The sequence below is a fragment of the Rhinopithecus bieti genome, unplaced genomic scaffold (assembly GCF_001698545.2).
Source record: "Rhinopithecus bieti isolate Rb0 unplaced genomic scaffold, ASM169854v2 scaffold_74680, whole genome shotgun sequence".
NCBI classification, from domain to species: domain Eukaryota; kingdom Metazoa; phylum Chordata; class Mammalia; order Primates; family Cercopithecidae; genus Rhinopithecus; species Rhinopithecus bieti.
Genome location: NW_016828033.1, coordinates 816,955 through 841,283, shown reverse-complemented (window position 1 = coordinate 841,283; position 24,329 = coordinate 816,955). Strand labels below are relative to the sequence as shown.

At 50.3% G+C, this 24,329-nt stretch overlaps 2 protein-coding genes and 2 long non-coding RNA genes across 4 annotated transcripts; 2 read left to right on the top strand and 2 right to left on the bottom strand.

Annotated features, from left to right (window-relative positions):
- The first annotated feature begins 1,111 nt into the window (after nt 1–1,111).
- On the top strand, nt 1,112–5,453 carry CEBPE (CCAAT enhancer binding protein epsilon). The gene is made up of 2 exons (XM_017864204.1): nt 1,112–4,158; nt 4,936–5,453. The coding sequence occupies exons 1-2, from the start codon at nt 3,649–3,651 to the stop codon at nt 5,269–5,271; spliced, it is 846 nt and encodes a 281-aa protein (XP_017719693.1). The 5' UTR covers nt 1,112–3,648; the 3' UTR covers nt 5,272–5,453.
- LOC108523559 (uncharacterized) lies at nt 4,073–17,614 on the bottom strand. Its single transcript, XR_001883839.1, has 3 exons — nt 17,569–17,614; nt 6,051–6,141; nt 4,073–4,676 (listed from the first exon to the last, which is right to left on the bottom strand). It is a non-coding gene; the product is annotated as an uncharacterized LOC108523559 (long non-coding RNA).
- A 5-nt stretch (nt 17,615–17,619) lies between these two features.
- Nucleotides 17,620–21,916, bottom strand: LOC108523560 (uncharacterized). The gene is made up of 3 exons (XR_001883840.1): nt 21,838–21,916; nt 18,803–18,915; nt 17,620–17,661 (listed from the first exon to the last, which is right to left on the bottom strand). It is a non-coding gene; the product is annotated as an uncharacterized LOC108523560 (long non-coding RNA).
- Nucleotides 17,672–22,672, top strand: CIROP (ciliated left-right organizer metallopeptidase). Its single transcript, XM_017864203.1, has 9 exons — nt 17,672–18,308; nt 18,430–18,523; nt 18,614–18,665; nt 19,090–19,233; nt 20,191–20,275; nt 20,419–20,564; nt 20,642–20,816; nt 21,003–21,072; nt 21,149–22,672. The coding sequence occupies exons 1-9, from the start codon at nt 17,948–17,950 to the stop codon at nt 21,270–21,272; spliced, it is 1,251 nt and encodes a 416-aa protein (XP_017719692.1). The 5' UTR covers nt 17,672–17,947; the 3' UTR covers nt 21,273–22,672.
- Nucleotides 22,673–24,329: the final 1,657 nt, after the last annotated feature.

The window sequence follows — 24,329 nt, the reverse complement described above, 5'->3', positions numbered from 1 at the left end:
TTTTTTTGAGATGGAGTCTAGCTTTGTTGCCAGGTTGGAGTGCAGTGATGTGATCTTGGCTCACTGCAACCTCCGCCTCCCAGGTTCAAGAGATTCTCCTGCCTCAGCCTCCAGAGTAGCTGGGATTACAGGCACGTGCTGCCACACCCAGCTAATTTTTTTTTTTTTTTTTAAGTAGAGACGAGGTTTCACCATGTTGGCCAGGGTGGTCTTGATCTCCTGACCTCGTGATCCGAATGCCTCAGCCTCCCAAAGTGCTGGGATTACAGGCGCGAGCCACCGCACCCGGCCCTGTCCTTCGTTTTAATTCAGGAAATATGGTCACCATAGTTGAAGAGGTCCAAAAGATGTAACTGACTCTACCCTCAAAGAGCAAATAGTTTGCTAGGGGAACGAAACCAAGGATATGCATGGCACACATATGTGTGCGCATCCTGGCTCCACAGACCACCCATGCCATCCTGGAACCACTGCCTGTGGGCCTTCCTGCTGGGCTGTGATCCCTACTGGCAAGGGCTAAACCCAACACATCCCCAGACCCCGTGCAGTGCCTGGTACCTATGTGCTCAAAAATGTTCGTCAAACTGACGCACCACACCAGGCAGCAGGTAGTGAGTGTTAAGGAGACACAGATAAAACTGCAATGAGAGGTCAGAGGAAGAGAAGAAGGAGACTTCACATTTACTAAGACCAGTTGCATGACATACATTATGTTATTCACAGTTTAAATTAAACAACCCTATGAAGGAGGTATTGCTACTGCCACTTTGCAAGGAAGATTAAGTAACTTGCCCAGAGTCACGGAGTTGGTTAGTGACAGAGGCCAGATTTGAGCCCAGTTCTCTCTTAACACTTCACAGCCATGCTCAGCTACCTTCCCACTGGGAAAGTCTTAATTCACCAAAGAGGTGGCACTGGAAGGAGGCCTGTTACAAAGTCACTAAGATAACAAACATGCATCATTTCAGTTAATCCAAACAGGTAGTAACTGCAGTGGCAAAGGAAAAATTATCCCGGGAGGGCTTCTTTCCTCTCCTGAGCAAGAATCCCCCAGCCACTGACTGGCACTGCCCTCCCCACCTCCCCTTCCTGTCCAGAGCTCCCCCTACCCTACCCTGACATCCAGAGTCCTGCCTGCCCCAGCCAAACCCCTGTTACTGGGAAACACTGAGGTCAGCGTGCCAGCAACGTCAGCACTAGCCGGGGAGGCCAGGGCAGAGATTTATCTCACCATGGCTAAAGCTGCTGACTTTCTCATTTCCTGCGGTTCTATTTACATACCTCCCACTTCCTCCTGCGCAGCTACTGATGCAGACTTCCCCCTCCCCATGGTGGCCAAATGAGGGCCAGGAAGGTTCTCCAAGTCACATAGCAACCCCTTCCCATCCCTTCAGCCAGAGATGAACCAGGCATCCTCCTTGGATGACCTTGGGCAGCTCAGCCTCTCAGCCTTGTTTTCCTTGTTTATAAAGTAGGAATAAAAATACTGTCTGCCTTGCCTACCTTCCTGCACAACCCATGGGGAAAGAGCATGAAAAAGTGTATGTTTCAAGGATTGAAAGAGCATTAATTTATCAGAAAGCACAAGGCCTATTCATTATCATTATTTCAAAGTAGGGGAGGGGACAGAATTTCTCCTCATGGAGACAAGGCCCTGGACCCAGGACTCGCAGGCCGCTTATTCTCCCTAGAACTGCACTGCAAGACCCCATCCCAGCCAGGTTTCCTCGTCCTCCTTCCAGACGCCCCGCAGGAGCTTGCCGAGAGCCAGAGCTGTGAGAGGCTGCCCTCTGCTGTCCACCTGAGTCCGAACCACAGCAGCCCGCCAAGTCCGAAATATTGGGGCCAATATTGCCACCTGGTGGTCAACAGAAGCACTGCCACCAAACTGAGAGCTCAGCTTTGAAATGGAGAAATCTCCCTAATTCCTGACATCAGTCTCTGGGATGCACACAGATCTCCTCACACCAGGTCACTGCGCTTTCAGAGAAAGCATATCTGGCTGTGTCTCAAGTCATGCACAGAGAGCATCTAGGGTAGGTGTTGGGGTAGGGAGGATGGAGGGAATATGCTAACCAGAATACGCATTTTTAAAATTTTAATGTTCAATGCCACACACATCCTCTCTGCACTTGTCCCACTGTGGCCCACTCACAGTGACCCGGCCCTTGTTTGGCCCAACTCACAAAAACTTTTGGCCCCCCTGGGGCACCCAGAGTACTTGCTGGTCCTAAAAGAGACAGTAACATTTCTATGTGCCCTTTTTTTTCACCCCCGCTGCACCTACAATCCCTTTTGGAGATGAAATTCAACAGGTTCCCAAAGGAAAGAGAAAAGGGAAGAGGAGAGCCAGCACAGAACCAAGAATTGCAGAGAAAGAGCCATGGGCTTCTCCTGGAGACCCTAAAACAGAGCCCCAGGAAGAGGTGATGACATAAGAGGCTTCTCAAACCTCACAAGAGGAAGTAGACCCAAGAGACACGCATTGTAGATCAGAGAGCGGCCATGCAAAAGGAAAGACAGCAAACAAGCTGCAGCAAGCTCCTGAGCCCTGCAGCCCAGGGCACAGGAAACCAGAGGCAGAGCCTCAGGCCCAGGGTGAGGGGCAAAGCACCAGCCTGAGCCTCTTGCAGCAGAGAACAGCTGGAAGAGAGAAGTGCTGGAGCCACTGGAGGATTATGGCTGTCTATTCCAAGGGCAGCAGCCTGCCTGGGCCTGCGGTGCAAGGCCCAAGTCCTGACCAGGTGCTTCAGCCAAGCCCAGGGAGTTAGGAACTGTGCCAGGCTGCTACAGGTAGCTGGGGCTGGAAACATACTCATATTTGGGCTATTGCACAGCCCCTGTGCAAAAACCTAGCAAATGAGCATACTCTCTCCAGCACCATGCAGGCTCCCATGTATAGCTTGTTCCTAGGACCTATCACTACTCCCCAGACCCCTCAAAAACAAACCAAAACCAAACAAAACCCTGGCCTACACTCAGAGAATGCTCTGGGAGGTGAGGCTACAAAAGAAACTGTCTCTTGGGGGTAGGTGGAGCCCAGCAGCAGGGGAGAGCCAGAGGAAGGTATGTCAAGGGAGGAGCTGAGACCCAACTGAGGGTCGGCACTGGAAGAGGGCTTTCTTCACTCTAACTTGGAAACTCATTCTGCATAGAACTTTTTCAAAGTTGGAGGGAGGAGGACACTCAGAGTAGCGTGTTGCCCTTGGTGAGGATTTGGAGTCCCCTGGGCTCAGCAGGGAGTGGACAGCATTCCCAGATCTGGCATCTTCAGAACCCTGGCTTGGACGCTGACCAAGGAGGGTCCCCAACTGCTGAATAGGCCGGGAGTCGCCTTTCTCTAAGGCTTACATCTCTCCCTCTGGGGTGTGTCCTGCCCCTCCCTGAGTCACCCCAAGGGGAGAGAGGGGAAAAAAGGGAAGAGAAGAGAGGCATTGACTACAGAGGAAGGAAAAGGAAGCAGAGCAGAGGGGGGAGAGAGGCCACACAGGAGTGGGTGACAGAGGAGACTGCAGAGGGCAGGTCTAGGGCAGGAGATCGAGAGAGGGCAGGCCCAGGTCAGGAGGAGGTAGAGAGAGGGCAGCCCGAGCACCCCAAGGGGTGCCTCAAGAGCAGGTGGGGGCGGGGAGCCGAGGGGGCGGGCCGGCCATGTCCCACGGGACCTACTACGAGTGTGAGCCCCGGGGCAGCCAGCAGCCACTTGAGTTCTCAGGGGGCCGAGCTGGGCCCGGGGATCTGGGGGACATGTGTGAGCATGAGGCCTCCATTGACCTCTCTGCCTACATCGAGTCTGGGGAAGAGCAGCTTCTCTCCGATCTCTTTGCGGTGAAGCCAGCGCCTGAGGCCAGAGGCCTCAAGGGCCCCGGAACCCCTGCCTTCCCCCACTACTTGCCGCCTGACCCTCGGCCCTTTGCCTACCCTCCACATACCTTCGGCCCAGACAGGAAGGCGCTGGGGCCTGGCATCTACAGCAACCCAGGGAGCTACGACCCCAGGGCTGTGGCGGTGAAGGAGGAGCCCCGGGGGCCAGAGGGCAGCCGAGCTGCCAGTCGAGGTGGCTACAATCCCCTGCAGTACCAAGTGGCACACTGTGGGCAGACAGCCATGCACCTGCCCCCAACCCTGGCAGCACCCGGCCAGCCTCTGCGCGTTCTCAAGGTAAGAGCAGGTCAGCCCTCCTCCCTCCTGCCCCAGGCTGGAGAGGCTGGTGTGGACAGGACCCTGTGCCCCTGCTCATGCTGCTGAGTCTGTGCTTGGTGTTGCTCTGTGAAACCCAGAAGGGCAGGACCCAACCCACAGTCCTCTGTGCTCACACTGCACCATGACCTCCCTTTCCTTCTCTGTGAATTCATTCCCACCCTGAATCCCCACCATGTCCCAAAGACCCTGTGGCAAGCTAGCCTACCTTGATCTCAGGCTCCCCACCAGCCTCTCTGCTGCTCACCATGCCCCCTCCTCTTGTTTCTCTGCCACCTGCTTCTGTAAGAAATGTCTGCTGGTCATAGAACAGGAGACTCAAGACAGATTGAGGGAAAGTGTACTCAGAAAGTGTGAGAACATTGGCTGGGTGCGGTGGCTCATGCCTGTAATCCCAGTGCTTTGCGAGGCTAAAGCAGGACGGTCGCTTAAGACCAGGAGTTGGAGACCAGCCTGGGCAACATAGCAAGGCTCCATCTCTACAAAAAAGAAGAAAGAAAGAAAGTGTGAGGGCATGAAAGGCAGTTTTGGTCTCAAGCAGAGGACCCTGTGCATCTGGGTCACCATCTCCCAGAAGCAGGGCGATGATAGTTTTGACCTGAGAGACAGGAGCTGGCTCTGAGTCCTGTATTCCTTCGATGCAGCAAGGGTGCCCTGGCTGCAGAGATTCCCGCCTCGACTTCGCTCTGCCTCCTGGCCAGCCCTCACCTCTCCGTCTCTCCGTGCCTTCCCCTCCAGGCCCCTTTGGCCACTGCCGCACCGCCCTGCAGTCCCCTCGTGAAGGCGCCCTCCCCCGCTGGCCCCTTACACAAGGGCAAGAAGGCAGTGAACAAAGATAGCCTTGAGTACCGGCTGAGGCGGGAGCGCAACAACATCGCCGTGCGCAAGAGCCGGGACAAGGCCAAGAGGCGCATTTTGGAGACGCAGCAGAAGGTGCTGGAGTATATGGCGGAGAACGAGCGCCTCCGCAGCCGCGTGGAGCAGCTCACCCAGGAGCTAGACACCCTCCGCAACCTCTTCCGCCAGATCCCTGAGGCGGCCAACCTCATCAAGGGCGTGGGGGGCTGCAGCTGAGTCTGGCTGGTGGACTGTGGGAACCAGGCTCCGTGGCACGGCCTGACTCTGCGGACCCCCATCCTGCTGGGGGCCTAGAACCCTGAGACATAGACCATGGATAAATGGCAACCGGGGTGGCAAGGAAGGGCAGGACCCAGCATAATGATTATGTGGCTGAATAAAGTTGCACTGTGACTGGGTGTTGGGACTGTTGGCTGTATGTGTGTGTGTGTGTGTGTGTGTGTGTGTGTGTGTGTGTGTGTGTGTGATGGAGGACCCTGGAGACAGAGGATGCATGTGGCTAGGTCTGCACCTCTTGTTTCCATGCCCAAATGGACATGTGGAAACACAGACATGCTGTCCACAGCCCGCCCCCTACATGCCACACAACCAGGCCATGTATCTGCCACTCTGCTTTTCTCTCCCTGACATCCCCATCACCCCCTTCTGTGATCTGAAGGCTCCCTGACATCCCCATCACCCCCTTCTGTGATCTGAAGGCACATCCCCGCCCCTCGCAGGACTTGGAGCAACCTTTGCTCTGCTAACAAAGATCTGTAGCTTGTAGGGAGATCCTGGCACCACACAGTCCTTCATGCCCAGGCCTGCTGCTCCCAGGCCCACTCTCTCTCACCTCGAAGTATAGGTCTGGGAGCTCCTGCCCCAGGTGACCGCAGGAAAATTCCTGATGGCTCTGCCATATTTATGGTCCCTTGATCCAACCTGCCATCTCTTCTCTCCAGTTCCAATGCCTCAGTCTACCAGATGGACACCCTCCCAATGCTGCTCCCACCTACCCATTTCCATCCTTTGTCCCTCATCCCTGGGGCTCCAGTTCCATAAAGCTTGAGAATTGCGTGCGTGGGACAGGAATCGGTTGGGAGAGACCTGGAAAGCAGATTTGTGTATGAGAACACTGGTAATGAGAAGGAGGATGACAATCTGCCTGTGCCAGGGGAGCCCCTCACTCAAAGCAGCATTTTCTTTTGCATTTTGGACTCCAGCCTAAGACACAGATGGTACAGTAATTAAGAGCCTCAGTTTGAATCTTACTCTGCTACTTACTAGCTGTGAGCCTTCAGCCATTACTTCTCTCTGTGCCTCAGTTTCCTCATCTGCAAAATGGTAGCAATATTCGTACCCACTCTGTAGTGTTATATTCATAGAAAAAGAAAACTTTATATGTAATAAGCATATTTATGATGATTCCTCCATTTTGCTGGAACTGAAAGGACCTCAGAGATCTCATCTAAACTCATTTAGTAAGTAAGAAAACAGGCCGCAAAGAGGGAAGGGACTTACCTGGGGTCACACAATTGTTTAGAGGCAGAACCAAAATTAGCTCCATAAAATCACAGATCTCAAGATGTGCTGGAAGAGACCTCAAGAGATCATCTGGTGGGCTCTGCCCTCAGACCAGCAAGATAGGGTGAGCCACATTTTATAGATAAAGCAGTTGAGGGCCAGAGGGGATAAGAGGCTTCTCCTGACACTCACTGAATCCCTTTGCTGCCTCAGTACATGGTACCTGTCTCTCTACTCCATGCTACACTCTCCTCACGGATACTCAGTTTGAGTGTCACATGAATCACATTCAATAAAGAACAGTGCTTAACAGTATCAGGGAACTAGGGATCGATTAAGGGCTTGTTAAAGTCTCTCCTAGGCCAGTGCTGGGAAAGCCTGAGTCAGACATCAAGGAATAATTTTCTGAGAGGGCAAGAGACTGGTGTCTGGATCATCCCAGATCTCTCTCCCTTCTTCAAATCTCCAGCAGTAGAGCCGTCCCACACCTCGGGCATCTGTGTGCAACATGTCTATCTCGCCCAGGACTCAGTCCTTTTCCTGCCTTTGCCTCTGTGTCTCTCGGGCACCATCTCTCCTACCTCTGTGTCCTTGGAGGCCTGTGTCCTTGGAGGCCCGTGCCCCAGGTCTGGTTTGGAGGGACAGATCTGAACCTTCAGTGGAGGGACTGATGGGAGCTTCCTGAGTTTGGAAGGAGGGGAGGTACCAGTCTCTGTGGGCACCTGGGAGAATCCTCACACCTTCCTTTCAGCCCAGGGGGATAGGTTGCATAAGGCAGGTTTGTACAGAACATGGTAAATGACTCAACCTCCGGATTTCCTCCTCTCAGCTCAAGACCACTGTCCCTTGACGTACTTTCAAGGTTCTGGGTGATGGGATCTGGCTTGCTTCAGCATCAAGCCCAGGCTTCGTTCCCATAGCTCTGAATTGTGTCTCCTCTCAGGCCCCCACTCCCCTTGTCAGGTCCTCAGGGCCGGTGCCTAGTGGAGCCTTCCTGACTGGTACCCAGTCTAGAGGAGTCACATCACCATCTCCCTGCTGTGATGCCAGCGTGATGTGCAGCAGCTGAACACATCCCAATCCTTTGTGTCAGATCATATTCCAGGGGGAAGAGTCAGAGCCAGAGGGCACACTTCCGGAAGGAGGCTTTCAATTTGACCTCAATTGGTTTTGGCCAACAAGTATTTGTTGAGTATCTTTTCTGGAAATGAGACAAGTTCTCAGCAGGAGTAGGAAGAAAAAGTCAGTAAACAAGTGTGTTGAATGTCTTCCTTTGCCCCTCCAGAACCCTCTCCACCCTTCATCACCCTACACAGTCCCCAGGTGGATGCCTCCCTACATCAACCAGCTTCTCAGGGGGTGCGGGTGAGACTGGCAGGAGGAGAGTGATGGGAGCCCCCTGCTGACTGGCGCTCTCCACAGTCCCTCCCAAAGGATTCCTGGCCCTCAGGCCCCCATGCTGGGCTAGCCCAGGGGACTTCACCACTCCAGGAACTTTCCCCGGATACTATTGGTTCACATCTTCATAAAGCACCTTAATTAACTTCTCCTGCTTACTCCATTCGAATAGCCCATTGGGAAAACCAAATAAACCAACAGATAGGGAGGCTATTTTAGCTGGGGTAGCCAGGAAAGTTCTCTCTGAGGAAATGACATTTCAATTGAAACTTGAAAAAATTTGCGAAGGAGGCAGGTATGTCTTTGAGTGTAAGCGTGAACAGAGGGAAGGGTAAATGCAAAAGCCCTAAGGTGACCAAGAAAAAGGAAGCCAGGAATGGATGCTGAATGAAAGAAGGAAGGAGAGGATAAGTAAGAAAAAGATGCACCTTCCCTCCAGAATGGGGCTCCAGGGGTTGCAAATGACTATTTTCATTCCCTCTGTCAAGAAGGATGGTACCTAAGAAGCTGGGGGAGGTGGAGAGCAGGGTTCTCTCTGCCCCTGGATTCAGCTTCCCTGTCCCTTGGTCCTCCTGTCACCTTCACCACAGTAAGGCTGTCACCACTGGGGAAGGAGATGACAGAAAGGAGCCCGGGGAAGGGCAGTTAGCCAAACCCTGCCTGGGGAAATGCACCAGGACCAGTGAAAACCAGCAAATCAAGGTCCAAACAGCACACACAAGCAGCCCTATTGCTTCAGCACCCACAGCTCAGGCCCACTTTTCTTTCTGGAGCAGAACTGGGGAGCAGAATGAGAATCCTGAGCTGAGAGACAGGATCTTAGGCCACAGGGAAGCTGCAGAGGAGAAGGCAGACTGTGGGGAGACACTGCAGAGGGAGGAAGCTGCCCAAGGTGAGTCTGCCAAGGTCAGTCAGCAGCGGTGGTGGCTTGTGAAAGCTGCCCCCACCCCCCTGCTCAGTGCACACCTCCCCACCCCTCTACACAGATTGCCACATGTCTGGGCCCCCAGGGCCCCCATCCCAGTGTTGCAAGATCCCGGTTGGGGTTGTGGGTGGAAAGGGGCCTCTTCACCTCCACCCCCTACCCTGCTCCAAGCCAGTGAGGGGACTATGGGATGAAGGGGGCTGTTCAGGAGACGCTGAGGCAACAATAGGCAGGGCTGGCTGAGGGCCTGTATGTCTCCTCTCGGACAGGCCAGTCACTTCCCATCACCCTCACCAGCCCCCCGCAGGCAGACCCCTCCTCCCAAGACTCAGCATGGGCTGCTCCAAAATGGGAGTAGTCCAAACTGGACAGAACCCCTGGTTGGTCTCTGTCAGCTGCTTCCATAACCAGGCCTGGCCTAGCCTCAGAAAACCTCAGTGGCACATGAGAAATTCTCCCCAAGGGAAGAGGGTGGGGGTTTTCAGAGGAAAATGGCTGCAACTTAACTTTACCAAAATGGCCATCAGTTCTGACTTCAGAAAGCAGTGGAAAGGTCCCAGGGCCTGGGAAGGGGCAGGCTTCCTGATAGGGAGAGACCCGCCACAGAGCTGTAGCCTCTTGCTTCTCTTTTATTATTTATTTATGTATTTATGTATTTATTTGTTTGTTTGTTTATCTTAGGTCCAGGGACAGACTAGATTTTTCCCTTAGATTTGCTTCCCTTTTAGAAGAAACAGGGCTCTGGGGGTAGGTAGAGGCAAGCCACACATAGAATGGATCCATCCCCTACGCCCCAGGAGCTAAGCTTCACCCTGGAGTCCTAAACTGTCCAAGTCCCTACTGCCCCGCTCCCACACCTAGCACTGTCACCCCTGGCCAGGCTATCCAACCTTGCTGCAATCGGGACGGTTTGCAAAACGCCTTCTAGCTCCCGCTTTGTCACCATCTGAGGTTAGGACTGTACTCAGGAGATAAGCTCAGGCCCCACCCGCTCGTCCCCAGCGAGACTGCTGGCCTGCTGCAATCGGGACGGTTTGCAAAACCCCTGCTGGCTGCAGCTCTGTCACCATCGGAGGTTAGGGCTGCACCCTAAGATAAAGCCTAGCTCCTCCCTTCAGCCCTGCCTTCAAACCTCGCAGGCAGCATGGTCCCAAGAAACAGAGCTCCTGGGAGCCTACTCAGGGTCTGGAAGCATTACACAGGTCCAGTGCAAAGAGCCCTTCTCCTTGGTCCTCCCCTCACCCCTTCTCCCCGCCATCCCCAGCCTCACTTTTGCATACTTTCCTCATTATCATCCTCTCCTCACTGTCCATTTACTCACCTTCTATCTTCTATCTTCACCCTTCCATCCCTCACCTCCCTCCTGCCTTCTCACCACATTCATTTGCTCAAAAAATACATACTAAACACCTACTTGAAGCCAAGTATTTTGTTATAGAAGCTATAGGACACATAAGGAGAACAGTCCCTGCCCTTTGGGGATTTATAGATTAGTGAGAGTGACAAACATAAGACCACAAACAAATTGTGGGCAGTGTCATCTAGCAAAAGTAAAGGGGTGACTGATGGCCAATATTAACATGGGTACCTGATTTAAATGTGAGGGTCGGGAAAGGCTTCTTTGAAGGGATAACATATTGGTGGATATCTAAATGGTGAGTAGGAATTCATCTGGCAAAAAGTGGGGGTTCCCAACAGAGAGGAAAGTATATGCAAAGGTTCCCAAGCAGGTCCTTCTCATTCACTGACTGAAGGCTGGGGGTGCAGGGCAAAATGCTGAGAGGAGGCAGAGAGGCTTGAAGAAGCTGAAGCCAGAAGCTCCCTCAGATGGGATTCAGAGCATCAGAGGGAGAACTGGCCTTCCAAGGGAAGAAGACATCTCCTCTCTTTTAACAAGAAACAGAGAAGATGGCAACAGAATCAAATACAAATAGGTTTGTAGCAGGCTGGGGCTGTTCCTATCTTACGGCTTTTATTTTCACCATGAAAGAAGAGATAATCAAAAGTCACTGAGAAGGAGGGGAGGCTGGAGGTTTCAAAGTATAAAATCTGGCTGGGCGCGGTGGCTCACACTTGTAATCCCAGGACTTTGGAAGGCCAAGGCGGGTGGATCACAAGGTCAGGGATCGAGACCATCCCGGTTAACATGGTGAAACCCCGTCTCTACTAAAAATACAAAAAATTAGCCGGGCAAGGTGGTGGGCGCCTGTAGTCTCAGCTACTCGGGAGGCTGAGGCAGGAGAATGACGTGAACCCAGGAGGCAGAGCTTGCAGTGAGCTGAGATCACGCCACTGCACTCCAACCTGGGCAACAGAGTGAGACTCCAGCTCAAAAAAAAGAGAGAGAAAAAAAAAAAGAAAGTATAAAATCCTAGTTGGTGAGAGTAGAAGAGGGAGCTCATTGCTGAGATTTCTGACTTGAGAGCATCCAACTGAAGTTGATGATGACCACTTTAGAGTGACATGTCCTCTGGGATGATTCTATCCAGTGGTCCTTAGATGCTTGAGAGCAAATGCGGAGAAGACAAATGTTAGGTCCATCTAGAGTTGGGACTTAACCAGGGAGATGAGATGGAAAGGACAGACAGGGGAGAGGAGTTGAAGGCATTAACAAAAGGGGATTGCAGTGGTGAGCCTGGAACCTAAGGCAGAGAAGGTGAGATGTGAAGATGGGGAGGGCTGTGGTTCCTCAGTGAGCTTAATAGAACAGCTGCTGGGAGGCAGCTTGAGAAAACCACCATAAGGAAAGGAGATTCTATCAGCATGGGATGTTTGATTCCGTTATTTCATAGGTGCTGCAGTTTCTAGTGGTGATAAGGCTCTGGGTATGGCCCTGGGAGAGGCTCACTAGGAGGAATGGAGGAGATGGTTAGAGACAGAGGGTGAGGGAGCCGAGAGGCCGGCCTGCCAGAGGGAGCATCCATATGAATGATGACCCCACCTGGACGACAGCTCTTCTCCTACCAGCCTCTCTCCACAGCCAACATTTCTCTCATCTCCACCCAGTTCCTCATCAACATCCTCTCTCCTTATCCCTAATTTCCTACCACCACACCCTTTTTCTCCCCTTCATCCCATTCTCTCTAAGTTCTGTTCTTTTGTCTAACCCCATCCTCTCTTATCCTTCCATCCTCTCTCCTTATCCCCATTCTCTCCTCATTACCTCCTTTTCTCCTCACCCTCTTCCTCTCATCACTACACACTGAAGAAGCAGGATTACACAGTGGGTTCAAGCCTGGGCTCAGGTGCCTAACTATGTCAGTTCAACTCCTATACTGCCACTTACCACCTACGTACATTGCCTAATTTTGCTGTGCCTTGATTGTAAAATTGGGATAATAATAATGCCTACCTCATGAGGTGGCTGAAAGAATTATACGAGTATAAAGTGCTTGGGTCAGGCACAGTGGCTCACGCCTGTAATCCCAGCACTTTGGGGAGACCTCTGGAGTTTGAGCCTGAGCAATATGGCAAAATCCCATCTCTACTAAAAATACTAAAGTTAGCTAGGTGTGGTGGCATATGCCTGTAATCCCAGCTACTTGGAGGGCTGAGGCTGGAGAATCACTTGAACTCATGAGGCAGAGGTTGCAGTGAGCCGGGATCATGCCACTGAACTCCAGCCTGGGTGACAGAGCAAGACTCCGTCTCGATCAATCAATCAATCAATCAATCAAATAAAATAAAGTGCTTGGAACAACGTGTTGGCACAAAGCTGTGCCCCGTAAAATGAATATTATTCTCACTCTTTCCTCACCTCCTTGCTCCTTCCTCATCTTCATCATCTTACCTCCATTATTGCCCTGCAACTACTTCATACCTCTTTAAACAGGCAGAGACAAATAAGACTCAGCCCCTGCCCACCATCTAGCAGGGAAAAAAATACAAAAATAAATGTCAGGATAACATTATAAGAGAGCTCCTTCAAAGATGTGAAAGAAATGCTATTGGAGAACAGATTTGAGAACTCTAGCTGGGGGAGCAAAGAAGTCTCAACTGGCAGATAACCTCAGGGTTGGATCTTGAAAGATGAAGAAGAATTTGCAGTGTAAAGAGAAGAAAGATTAAAAATTAGCTGGGCATGGTAGCATGTACCTGTGGTCCTAGTTACTTGGGAGACTGAGATGGGAGAATTGCTTGAGCCCAGGTTGAGGCTGCGGTGAGCCGTGATCACACCACTGCATAGCAGCATGGGTGACAAAGTGAGACCCTGTCTCAAAAAATTAAAATCTAAATTTTAAAAGACAGGAAGGATTTATTAAAATGCATGAAGTTCTCCTACCCGCGTGTATGAAGTTAAGATCAGCCCATATGGTGACCAGAGCACACCCTGTCTCAGTATGGCCACAGGGGAGCAGCACAGCATTAGGAGCTGCAGACTTAGGCCAGAGAAACCTAAGAAATCTGAGGGAAAAAAGACTTCAGACATTTGGAGAAAAAGACTAGGTTCGCCTTAGGGAAAAAACAAGAGTCCTCTAAAGATTTGTACACATGATCGCGCCACTGCACTCCAGCCTGGGCGACAGAGTAAGATGCCATCACAAAAAAAAAAAAAAAAAATTGTGCACACATGGTGATAATAAAAGAACAGGCCAACTGTGGTGGCTCATATCTGTAATCCCAGTGCTTTGGGGGATCACTTCAGGCCAGGAGTTCGAGAGCAGCTTGGGAAACACAGCAAGATCGTGTCTCTACAAAAAATTTAAAAATTAGCCAGGCATGGCGGCACACACCTGCAGGAGGCTGGGGTAGGAGGACAGCTTGAGCCCAGGAGTTCGAGACTGCGGTGAGCTATGATCTACAGAAATTTTTTTTTTTTTTTTTTTTTTTGAGACGGAGTCTTGCTCTGTTGCCCGGGCTGGAGTGCAGTGGCCGGATCTCAGCTCACTGCATGCTCCGCCTCCCAGGTTTATGCCATTCTCCTGCCTCAGCCTCCCGAGTAGCTGGGACTACAGACGCCCGCCACCTCGCCCAGCTAGTTTTTTGTATTTTTAGTAGAGACGGGGTTTCACCGTGTTAGCCAGGATGGTCTCGATCTCCTGACCTCGTGATCCGCCCGTCTCGGCCCCCCAAAGTGCTGGGATTACAGGCTTGAGCCACCGCGCCCGGCCTAGAAAATTTAAAAATTAGCCAGGCATGGCAGCACACACCTACAGGAGGCTGAGGAAGGAGGAGGGCTTGAGCCCAGGAGTTCGAGACTGCAGTGAGCTATGATCATGCCACTTAACTTCAGCCAGGGTCACAGAGCAAGACTCTGTATCAAAATAAATGAAAATAAAATAAATTTTTAAAATATGACAGGCATGGTGACTCACGCCTGTGATCCCTGCACTTTGGGAGGCTAAGGTGGGCAGATCACTTGCATTCAGGAGTTCAAGACCAGCCTGGGCAACATGGCGAAACTCTGTCTCTACAAAAAACACAAAAATTAGCTAGTCGCTGTGGTGCACACCTCCAGTCCCAGCTACTCGGGAGGCTGGGGTGGGAGGACTGCTTGAGCCCAGGAGGTTGTGGCTACAGTGAGCTGTGATTGAGCCACTGCACTCCAGCTTGGGGACAGAGCAAGACCATGTCTTAGAAAAAAAAATAGTATAATAACAAATCTAAGTAAATAATAAAAGAACAGGTCTCCTCTGCATTGACAGTGTATATAATACGTATTCTTTTTTTCTTTTCCTTTTCCTTTTTTAAGAGATGAGGGGTCTCCCTATGTTGCCCAGGATGGCCTGAAACTCCTGGACTCAAGTGATCATCCCACCTCAGCCTCCCAAAGTGCTGGGATTACAGGCATGAGCCACGCCACTGTGTATAATACGTATTTTTTTACTTGACTTAGTATTTACCATAAACCATACACTGTTCTCAGTGCTTCATAAATATTCACTTACTTCTCAATAACAACCCCAAAAGTACAGTCACCCCTATTTTATGGATGGGAAAACTGGGGCACTTGGTCAAAGTTACATATACATTTATATAGATAAAAAGTGGCAGAGTGGGTTTGCCTCCAGAGTTTGGGTGTGTGAAAGCCAAGGCCCTGGGCCCCGGAGGGTCACTGAAAAATCAGACATGAGACAGATTAATAGGAGAAAAGGCATACACATTTATTTATTTATTAATTTAGAAATGGAGTTTTGCTCTTGTTGCCCAGGCTGGAGTAGAATGGCGCCATCTTGGCTCACCGCAACCTCCACCTCCTGGGTTCAAGCGATTCTCCAAAGGCATACACATTTATTTAACATGTACATATGAGAACCTTCAGAGGCCAGGCGCGGTGGCTCAAGACTGTAATCCCAGCACTTTGGGAGGCCGAGACGGGCGGATCACGAGGTCAGGAGATCGAGACCATCCTGGCTAGCACAGTGAAACCCCGTCTCTACTAAAAATACAAAAAACTAGCTGGGCGAGGTGGCGGGCGCCTGTAGTCCCAGCTACTCCGGAGGCTGAGGCAGGAGAATGGCGTAAACCTGGGAGGCAGAGCTTGCAGTGAGCTGAGATCGGGCCACTGCATTCCAGCCCGGGCGACAGAGCAAGACTCCGTCTCAAAAAAAAAAAAAAAAAAAAAAAAAAAAAACTTCCAAAAAAAAGACCCACCCCCCCCCCCAAAAGAAAAAAAAAAAAAAAAAAAAGAGAACCTTCAGAATGAAGACCTAACCCCACCCCATGAAGTGCAGAAGCTTATATATGGTCTTGAGGTTACAGAAAGAATGGTGCCTTGGATCCTAGCAAAACAGGTTATAGGAGGGGTGAAAAACAGGAATTCTGTTGAGGGGCAATAAATGATTACTAAGGAGAATGAATGGATCTGGGAACAGAGATTAACTTGTAAACAGTTCTAACAGTGAAAAGGCCTGTTCAGGTGTGGTTACATTCTTGGTCTTAGGGGAAGAAGAAAAGAATTGCTTTACTTATTGGGTCTGGATCTTAGGCAGATAGGGCCTGTGCTTTGGGAGAGATGAGGGGTGTGGGTGTGTGTTTAAGGGGGAAAGGCAGGATGGTCAGGAAGATCTTGAGGCTGCTTCTTCAGTTCAGCATGTCAATGCTGTATTTTGGGCTACGGTTTCCGAGCCCCAACAGGTGTCTCCCTTATAATCAGTAGTTTCAACCACAGTTCTGGCATGTGAAAGTATAAAATCCTTGGGAAGTCAGCAGCCCTACTCTAAACTCTAATCCATGTTGGTCACCAATTAGCTATTAAAACATGCTGCCTTAAAACAAACGTTTCTTCAAAAGTTAAATAATGGGGTTAGGTTCTTTGTTTTCATCCACACACTGAAGACCAGGCCCGAAGGGCTGTGCTGAGTGGTGTGGACACAAAGACCAACAGGAAGCAGGCTTACCTTCAAGGACTTCAGGATGTGGAGGGAGAGCCGCTAAGCCAACAATTATAAGAGAGGATGACAGTGTTCTGTTAGGAGCTGGGAGGGGAGACCCCTCCTGTGAGGTGGTTCCCCACCCACTGTGGCAGGTGTGGAATTTGGGCTGGGGGTATTAAGAAAGGCTTCCAGGGGTAATTACCAGAAAGGTAGGAATTACCCAGGCAGGCAGGGGAGGGGGCGGTATCCAAGCAAGGGAAACAGGATGTGAAAACACAGCATGAACAAAGAAAACAGAGTTCCTTAAGAACATCTTTGAACATTAAGGTCCATTTTAAGAGTTTCTTGGTCGGTCGCGGTGGCTCACACCTATAATCCCAGCACTCTGGGAGGCCGAGGCAGGTGGATCACCTGAGGTCAGGAGTTCGAGACCAGCCTGGCCAACATGGTAAAACCCCATCTCTACTAAAAATACCAAAAAAATTAGCTGGGTGTGGTGGTGGGCGCCTGTAATCCCAGCTACTTCAGAGGCTGAGGCAGGAGAATCGCTTGAACCCAGGAGGCAGAGTTTGTGGTGAGCCAAGATTGCGCCATTGTACTCCAGCCTGGGCGAGAAGAGCGAAACTCAGTCTCAAAAAAAAAAAAAAAAAGAGTTTTCTTTTCCCTCCTCTGCACACCTAAAAGCAGCTTCCGTGAAACCTAAGAGACCTAACACAACAGCCTCTTAGAGGAGGTGTCAGTCAACTAACATGTATTTGTTGAGCTCCCACTAAGAGCCCTACATAGATGTAGGAGATCCTAGAAGTCTTGTAGTTTAGTTAGAGGCCACCCAGTTCTGAAACTGGGGCTAGTGAAATGCAGAAGCCTTGTTTGCCCATGTCCAGGGAGGCCAGCAGGCAACTACAAACCAAAGAATACCTCTGTCCCCCACTTCCCCTGTTATGGTGACACCAATTTTCTTTCTTTTTTTTTTTTTTTTGAGACAGAGTCTTGCTCTGTCGCCCAGACTGGAGTGCAGTGGCACAATTTTGGCTGACTGCAAGCTCCACCTCCCGGGTTCAAGCCATTCTCCTGCCTCAGCCTCCTGAGTAGCTGGGACTACAGGCGCCCATCACTGTGCCCGGCTAATTTTTTGTATTTTTAGTAGAGACGAGGTTTCACCGTGGTCTCGATCTCCTGACCTCGTGATCCGCCCGCCTCGGCCTCCCAAAGTGCTGGGATTACAGGCGTGAGCCACCGCGCCCGGCCGGTGACACCAATTTTCTAGTTCTGTGAAGGTTTCAAGGTTTTCTACTCAGAAAGGGAAAAGAAATAGGACAAGGGATGGAAAGGATTAGGAAAGAGTTCCCAGCCAGGCATAGTGGCTCATACCTGTAATCTCAGCACTTTGGGAGGCCAAAGCAGGAGGATCATTTGAGGCCAGGAGTTTGAGACCAGCCTGGACAACATAGGGAGACTCCATCTCTACAAAACAAACAAACAAAAAACAAGGAAAGAGTTTCATCATGGATAAGGCAGGCTCCTCTTCGGAAAGGTCAGCTGAGGCCTCAGAATAACACTTCCCCTCCCCCAGCACTCCACCTCTGGCCCCTCTGGAAGAGGGTGGTTCATATCCGACCTCCTGGCAGGGAACTGTAGACTGAGTCAACAACATTCAAATCTTGAAAAAATAAGCAAGAGTGGTGGGGGGTACACGGTGAAAAATAGTAAAGAGAGGAAAGCCAGAAACAGTGAGCCAGGGAACAAGGGGATGGAAGACAGGATCCAGGCTGTATCTACGGAGAGACACAGAAGGGAGATGCTGTTGTTGCTGCTGCTGCTGCCGCCACTAGTCCTCAGGGTTGCTGTGAGCAGATGTCTACATGATGAGACACAGAAGTCTGTGAGCCTTCTCAGGCCCCCTTTCTCCCAACTCCCCCCAAAATCTCGCTCTTCCTCCCTCACCCTCCCTAGCTCCGGTGATCCTCAACCCCTACGAATCCAAACCTGCTATCTAGGAGATCATATATCAGATGGAGCTTGGGATCTTGAGGGGGAAGGGACGAGAGGGGTATCCCGAGCCCTGGCCGCAGTGAGAGAGGCCACTCAGCGAATCCAGGCTGTTCTAGCAGGTGAGTGAGGGAACAGAGGTGTCATGGAGGGTTGAGGAGCAGAGAGGTCCAGGGGAGGAAGATCAACCCAGAAAAAGTACTGGAATTCCAAGATATGGAGGGAAACTGACCTCTTGTCAAGTCCCTCCAGTGCAAGGACCCCTACTTCTGAGTCGAGACCCTGCACGGTATTGCCATGCTGTCTGGGGAGACCCAAATACCCCAAACTACCACAGGTGAGTTCATGTCATTGACAATGTATGTAATTCTTCTTCAGGGATACCTAGAAATGTCTGCAGCTCACCTACAGATATTCACTCTTATAGGTGCAGCCTCTTGAACCCAGGGTACAAAGGAGAGAGTTGCCTGGGGGCAAAGGTGAGATTGAGTCAACAACACTGAGATCTTTAAAAAATAAGGGTGGTGGGGGGATACACAGATAGTAAAGAGAGGAAAGGCAGAAATAAGTACACCAGGAAGAAGGGGACGGAAGACAGGATCCTGAGCAGGCTCACCTCTCAGTCTCAAGGATCTGGAGATCTGCAGCCTGCCATGACCATTCCAAGACCACCAGCATCAGAGTTACTTAGTGTGCTTCTTAACAATATAGATTCCTGAGCTCCTCTCCCTGTTAAAATTTAGTAAATCAGAGACTGGGGGTGAAGGGGCAGAACTCTGTATTCTAGCCAGCTGCCTAGATAACGCTAAGACAGACCAAACAGACTCATTCTCCCCTACTCCTCATACCCAATTTCCTACTGTCCCAGCCCATCTGCTAATGCAACATTTCACTCCCTGCCAGATTCCTGACGCCCATCTTCGCGGTTACGCCTTGTGGCCAGAGCAGGGTCCCCCACAACTGGTCCAGCCAGATGGGCCTGGGGTCCAAAACACTGATTTTCTTCTGTATGTGCGGGTTGCTCACACTTCCAAGTGCCACCAAGAGGTGAGGTTCAAATCAAATCTCCTTTCCCTGCTGTCTCTCTCAATCTTAAATCTCATGAGGAGGGTTAGGGAGCATAAAAGCAGTTTTTTGTTTTGTTTTGTTTTGCTTTACTTTTGTTTTGAGACAGAGTCTCACTCTGTTGCCAAGGCTGGAGTACAGTGGCCCAATCACAGCTCACTGCAGCCTTGACCTCCTGGGCTCAGGTGATTCTCCCATCTCAGCCTCCTGAGTAGCTAGGATTACAGGTGTGCACCACCATGTCCGGCTAATTTTTTGTATTTTTTTGTAGAGACGGGGTTTTGTCATGTTGCCCAGGCTGTGTCTCGAACTGTTGGGCTCAAGCAATCTGCCCGCTTTGGCTTCCCAAAGTGTCAGGATTACAGACGTGAGCCACCATGCCCAGCCAAAAGCAGTTTTTATTAAGTTGTGCTGATTTGGGATAACTTAGGGAATGTTAGTAACGTTTGGGTAAAGGCTACCCCCATCCATAGCCATCCCTCAATACCACTCCTGCAGAGTTTTGCAGAGTCCCCTGGTCCTCCATTTTCAGAGGATCTCTTTTATTTGTGATACCCTATTTTTCTCCTTTCCGGCCCTACCCTGTCCTGGCCCATCCACAGCCCTCTGTCATAGCCTATGCTGCCTGCTGCCAGCTGGACTCAGAAGACAGGCCCCTTGCCGGCACCATTGTCTACTGTGCCCAACATCTCACCAGCCCCAGCCTCAGCCACAGTGACATCGTCATGGTGACTGCTGCATGATGAATAGGGAGAAGCAAACAGGTTGCAGGGTAGGGGGCCAGGTTACTCAGTTTCCCATAAAGTCAAAGAACCCACAGAGGATGGAATAGAAGGTGCCTCAAGCTCTAGGAAGAGCTGATTGGGCAGAGGGGTATAGAGTGTTTGGTCAATCCTGCTGCAAATTCGGCCCCCTTACTGGGCTGTCATTTGTCCTTAGGCCACACTACATGAATTGCTACATGCCTTAGGTTTCTCTGAACAGCTCTTCAAGAAATGGCAAGACTGCCCCTCAGGATTCAGCGGTAAATGAGAGGAATGAGGTTAAGGACTTCCCACAATCAACCAGAGGGAATTCACTATCTCATAACCTCCTTCCTTCTAATTTTACTTCACTCTTCCTAAGTTTTCCTCTCCTCGTATTGCCTTCTTCCTTTTCTGCACTCAGTTAGAGAGAACTGTTCTACAAGGCAACAAGTGACAAGGCAAGATGAGTGGGGACAACTGCTTCTCACCACCCCAGCTGTTAGCCTCAGCCTGGCCAAACACTTGGGAGTGCCCGGGGCTTCACTGGGTGTTCCCTTGGAAGAAGAGGTGAGAATGAGAACACCTTGGGGTAATGGAAGAAAGGAGTAGCCAGGTAACAACCAGCCATCTGCCACCTCCTCCAGGAGGGCCTTTTGTCCTCGCACTGGGAGGCCAGACTACTCCAGGGTTCTTTAATGACTGCTACCTTTGATGGAGCCCAGCGCACTCGACTCGACCCAATCACCCTCGCTGCCTTCGAAGACTCAGGCTGGTACCAGGTCAACCACAGCGCTGCAGAGGAGCTGTTGTGGGGCCAGGGTGAGAAATAAGGCAGACCTCCAGAGAGGCACTCATGACCCAAGTCAGCTCTGGGGGAAGCGGGAGGCTGGAGGGGTTTCTGTTGCTGATGTATAATCGAAGCTATGAGGATAGCTGGTGCGGAAGGATGTTTGGGCTTCATTTATTGAGGGCTCTCTTTCCTTCTCGTTCTCATCTGTCAAGCAGGATCTGGCCCAGAATTTGGCTTGGTGACCACATGTGGGACTGGGTCCTCAGACTTCTTCTGTACTGGCAGGTGTGTGTGCTGAGTGGTTAGGGGGTTGTACGGCGGTCAGTGATCCTAGTGTCACTCTACCATCCATTCCCCACAGTGGGCTGGGCTGCCACTACCTGCACTTGGACAAGGGAAGCTGCTCCTCAGACCCCATGCTGGAAGGCTGCCGCATGTACAAGCCCTTAATCAATAGGGTGAGTAGACAAGAGAGCAGACAATGAAACTGAGTGGGTCTGGAAGGGAGTCAGCTTCAAAGGCATCAGAACAAACACTATTCTACCTTCTGACCTGCCCTTCAGAGTGAATGCTGGAAGAAGGAAAATGGATTCCCTGCTGGGGTGGAGAATCCCCATGGGGAAATCTACCATCCCCAGAGCCGTTGCTTCTTTGCCAACCTCACTTCACAGCTGCTCCCTAGGGTTAAGACCAGGCATCCTTCTCTTACCCCACACCTCAAGGAAGCAGAGCTCATGGGCCGCTGCTACTTACATCAATGCACAGGGATGGGAGCTTACAAGGTGCAGGTGGAGGGCTCACCTTGGGTCCCATGCCTTCCGGGAAAAGTTATACAGGTGGGTACCATAAGAGGAATAGTGGCAGCATACTGGCAAACAGAAGTTGGGAAATACTTGTATGGTGGTACTGTCCAACCTGTTTTGATGTACATACAGTTTTCCTAAGTACCCACTGAGTCCATGACTCTGACCTAGAATACATTTTCCTTAGAAGACTTGAACAGATAATCAAAACAAAACCATATCCTGCTACATATTTCCTTGCAGATACCTGGGTATTATGGTCTTCTCTTCTGTCCCCGGGGTCGGCTGTGTCAGACTAATGAAGATATCAATGCTGTTACTTCCCCACCTGTGAGTCTTTCAACCCCAGATCCACTATTCCAGCTCTCTTTAGGATTAGCTGGGCCTCCAGGCCACTCTCTGGGGAAAGAACAGCAAGAAGGGCTGGCTGAAGCAGTACTGCAGGCTTTGGCGAGCAGAGGTGGCACTGGCAGGTAAAAGCTTGAGTATTTATACAATGGGTCAAGGAGAATCCCTAAGTCCTTTACTTGATGACTCTCCTCTGAAGACCTTTTGTTCATCCCACTCTTAAGCCTGCACCTGTTTCATGACATATACTCTGCCAGGAACTATACCTCTATTAAAACATTCAAATGTCCATTTAGGTGCTATTTCCACAGCCCATCAATTACCACTAGCTTGGTGTTTACTGTGCATATGTGGAAGTCCCCTGGCTGCCAAGGGCCTTCAGTGGCTATGCTGCACAGGGCCCTGACTCTGACTCTCCAGAAAAAACCCCTAGAAGTGTATCATGGAGGAGCCAACTTTACCACACAACTCAGCAAGTAAGATAATATTCCAAGTACTTTTCTTTCAAATCCATGGAGTCCAGATGTTTAAAATTAAATTTATTAAGCACTCACTCATGTGTATATTGTCCTAGACACGGTTGCGTTTCAGAGAACAAAGATCCCTAACTAACACGATCATCCAGTCCCGTCACTACCTGGCTCCCTTCTCCCATACAATAACACATTCCCCCATCTCTAGGACATAGGTATCTTAGTTCCCCCCCGCTTTTTTTTTTTTTCTTTTTTTGAGACGGGGTCTCACTCTGTCACCCAGGTTGGAATGCAGTGGGGTGATCTCAGCTCACTGTGGCCTCAACCTCCCTAGGCTCAAGTGATTCCCCCACCTCAGCCTCCCAAGTAGCTGGGACTACAGGTGCACACCCCCGTGCCAGCTAATTTTTGTATTTTTGGTAGAAACAGTTTCACCATGTTGCCCAAGCTTGTCTCGAACTCCTGAGCTAAAGCAACCCATCCACCTCTGCCTCCCAAAGTGCTGGGAGCCACTGCCACCACTCCTGGCCCCCTTCCTTTCTTAAGCACTGGTAGGGATTGTGCCTAGCTACCTAAAGACCATAGACTGACTCTTCCCCTAAGCCACTTCCCTCGCCGCCAAGTTAGGTCTTCTTCCAATAATTTAAGATGCTGGAAGATTTAGATCTTGACCTTATTTCTACTTTCATGTTCTGTAGTCCCTCTTAATTATGTCCTGTTTAGCCTAATGCTTGGATGAGGTGAGGTTTCATGAGCTCTATCTTTAAGGGCAAAGCCCCTTAGCCAGATGTGGTGGCCCGGCAAGCGCCTGTAGTCCCAGCTACTAGGAAGTTTGAGGTAGAAGAATCGTTTGAGCCTGGGAGGCGGAGGTTATGGTGAGCCAAGATCACACCAGTGCACTCCAGCCTGGGCAACAGACCAAGACCTTGTCTCCAAAAAAAAAAAAAAAACACACACACACACAAAAGGTAATGCCCCTTTATCTACTAAGCCTAGGCATTATTCCAAGCCAAATATTACGTTCTGTGTTCCTAGGTTGCTGGTTACTTCGGACCATAATCCCTCCATGACCCACCTAAGGCTGTCCATGGGACTCTGCCTAATGCTGCTAATCTTTGTGGGTGTACTGGGAACCACAGCCTACCAGAAAAGAGCCACTCTTCCTGTAAGACCATCTGCCTCTTACCATTCACCAGAGCTCCATGGCACCAGGGTCCCAGTTAGAGGAATAAGGGAGGTGTGATGTTGCCCAGAACATGACAGGGGTAAGGAAGAGAATCATTTCTTGGGAGACAACTGGATGGAAAATCTATTGTGTATACTTAAGTTCTACTTTCTTTGGACTGCCTTTCCCTGGATATCAATTTTATATAGCCTGGCAAAGAAAAAAAGGGTGAAGTTTTACAGTTCTAAAGATCCATTCTTTATTTTGGTACAAAATAAACTGTTCAACCTGTAAATTGTCACCTGTTTTAATATTGTTATGAAGCAAACTTACAGAATAGGAACACCTGCTACCAGTTCCAAGAGTATCACATGCATATGCCTCAGAAAAGGCCAGGTATGATGGTTCATGCCTGTAATCCCAGCATTTTGGGAAGCCAAGGTGAGAATGGATTGCTTGAGGCCACCAATTCAAGACCAGACTAGAAAACGTAGCAAGACCCCATATCTACAAAATAATTTAAAATATTGTGGTGCGTGGCTGTAGTCCTAAATACTCAGGAGACTGAGGCAGAGATTACTTGAGCCTAGAATTTGAGGTTACAGCGATCTCACACTCACTGATGATCATGCCACCGCACTCCAAACTTGAGTGACAACTCATCTCTTAAAAAAAAAAAAAAAAGGTCATTGTGATTTGGATTCAGTGTGGAGAAGGAAGCAACTAATTATCTCCCTCTCCTGATTTTCATAG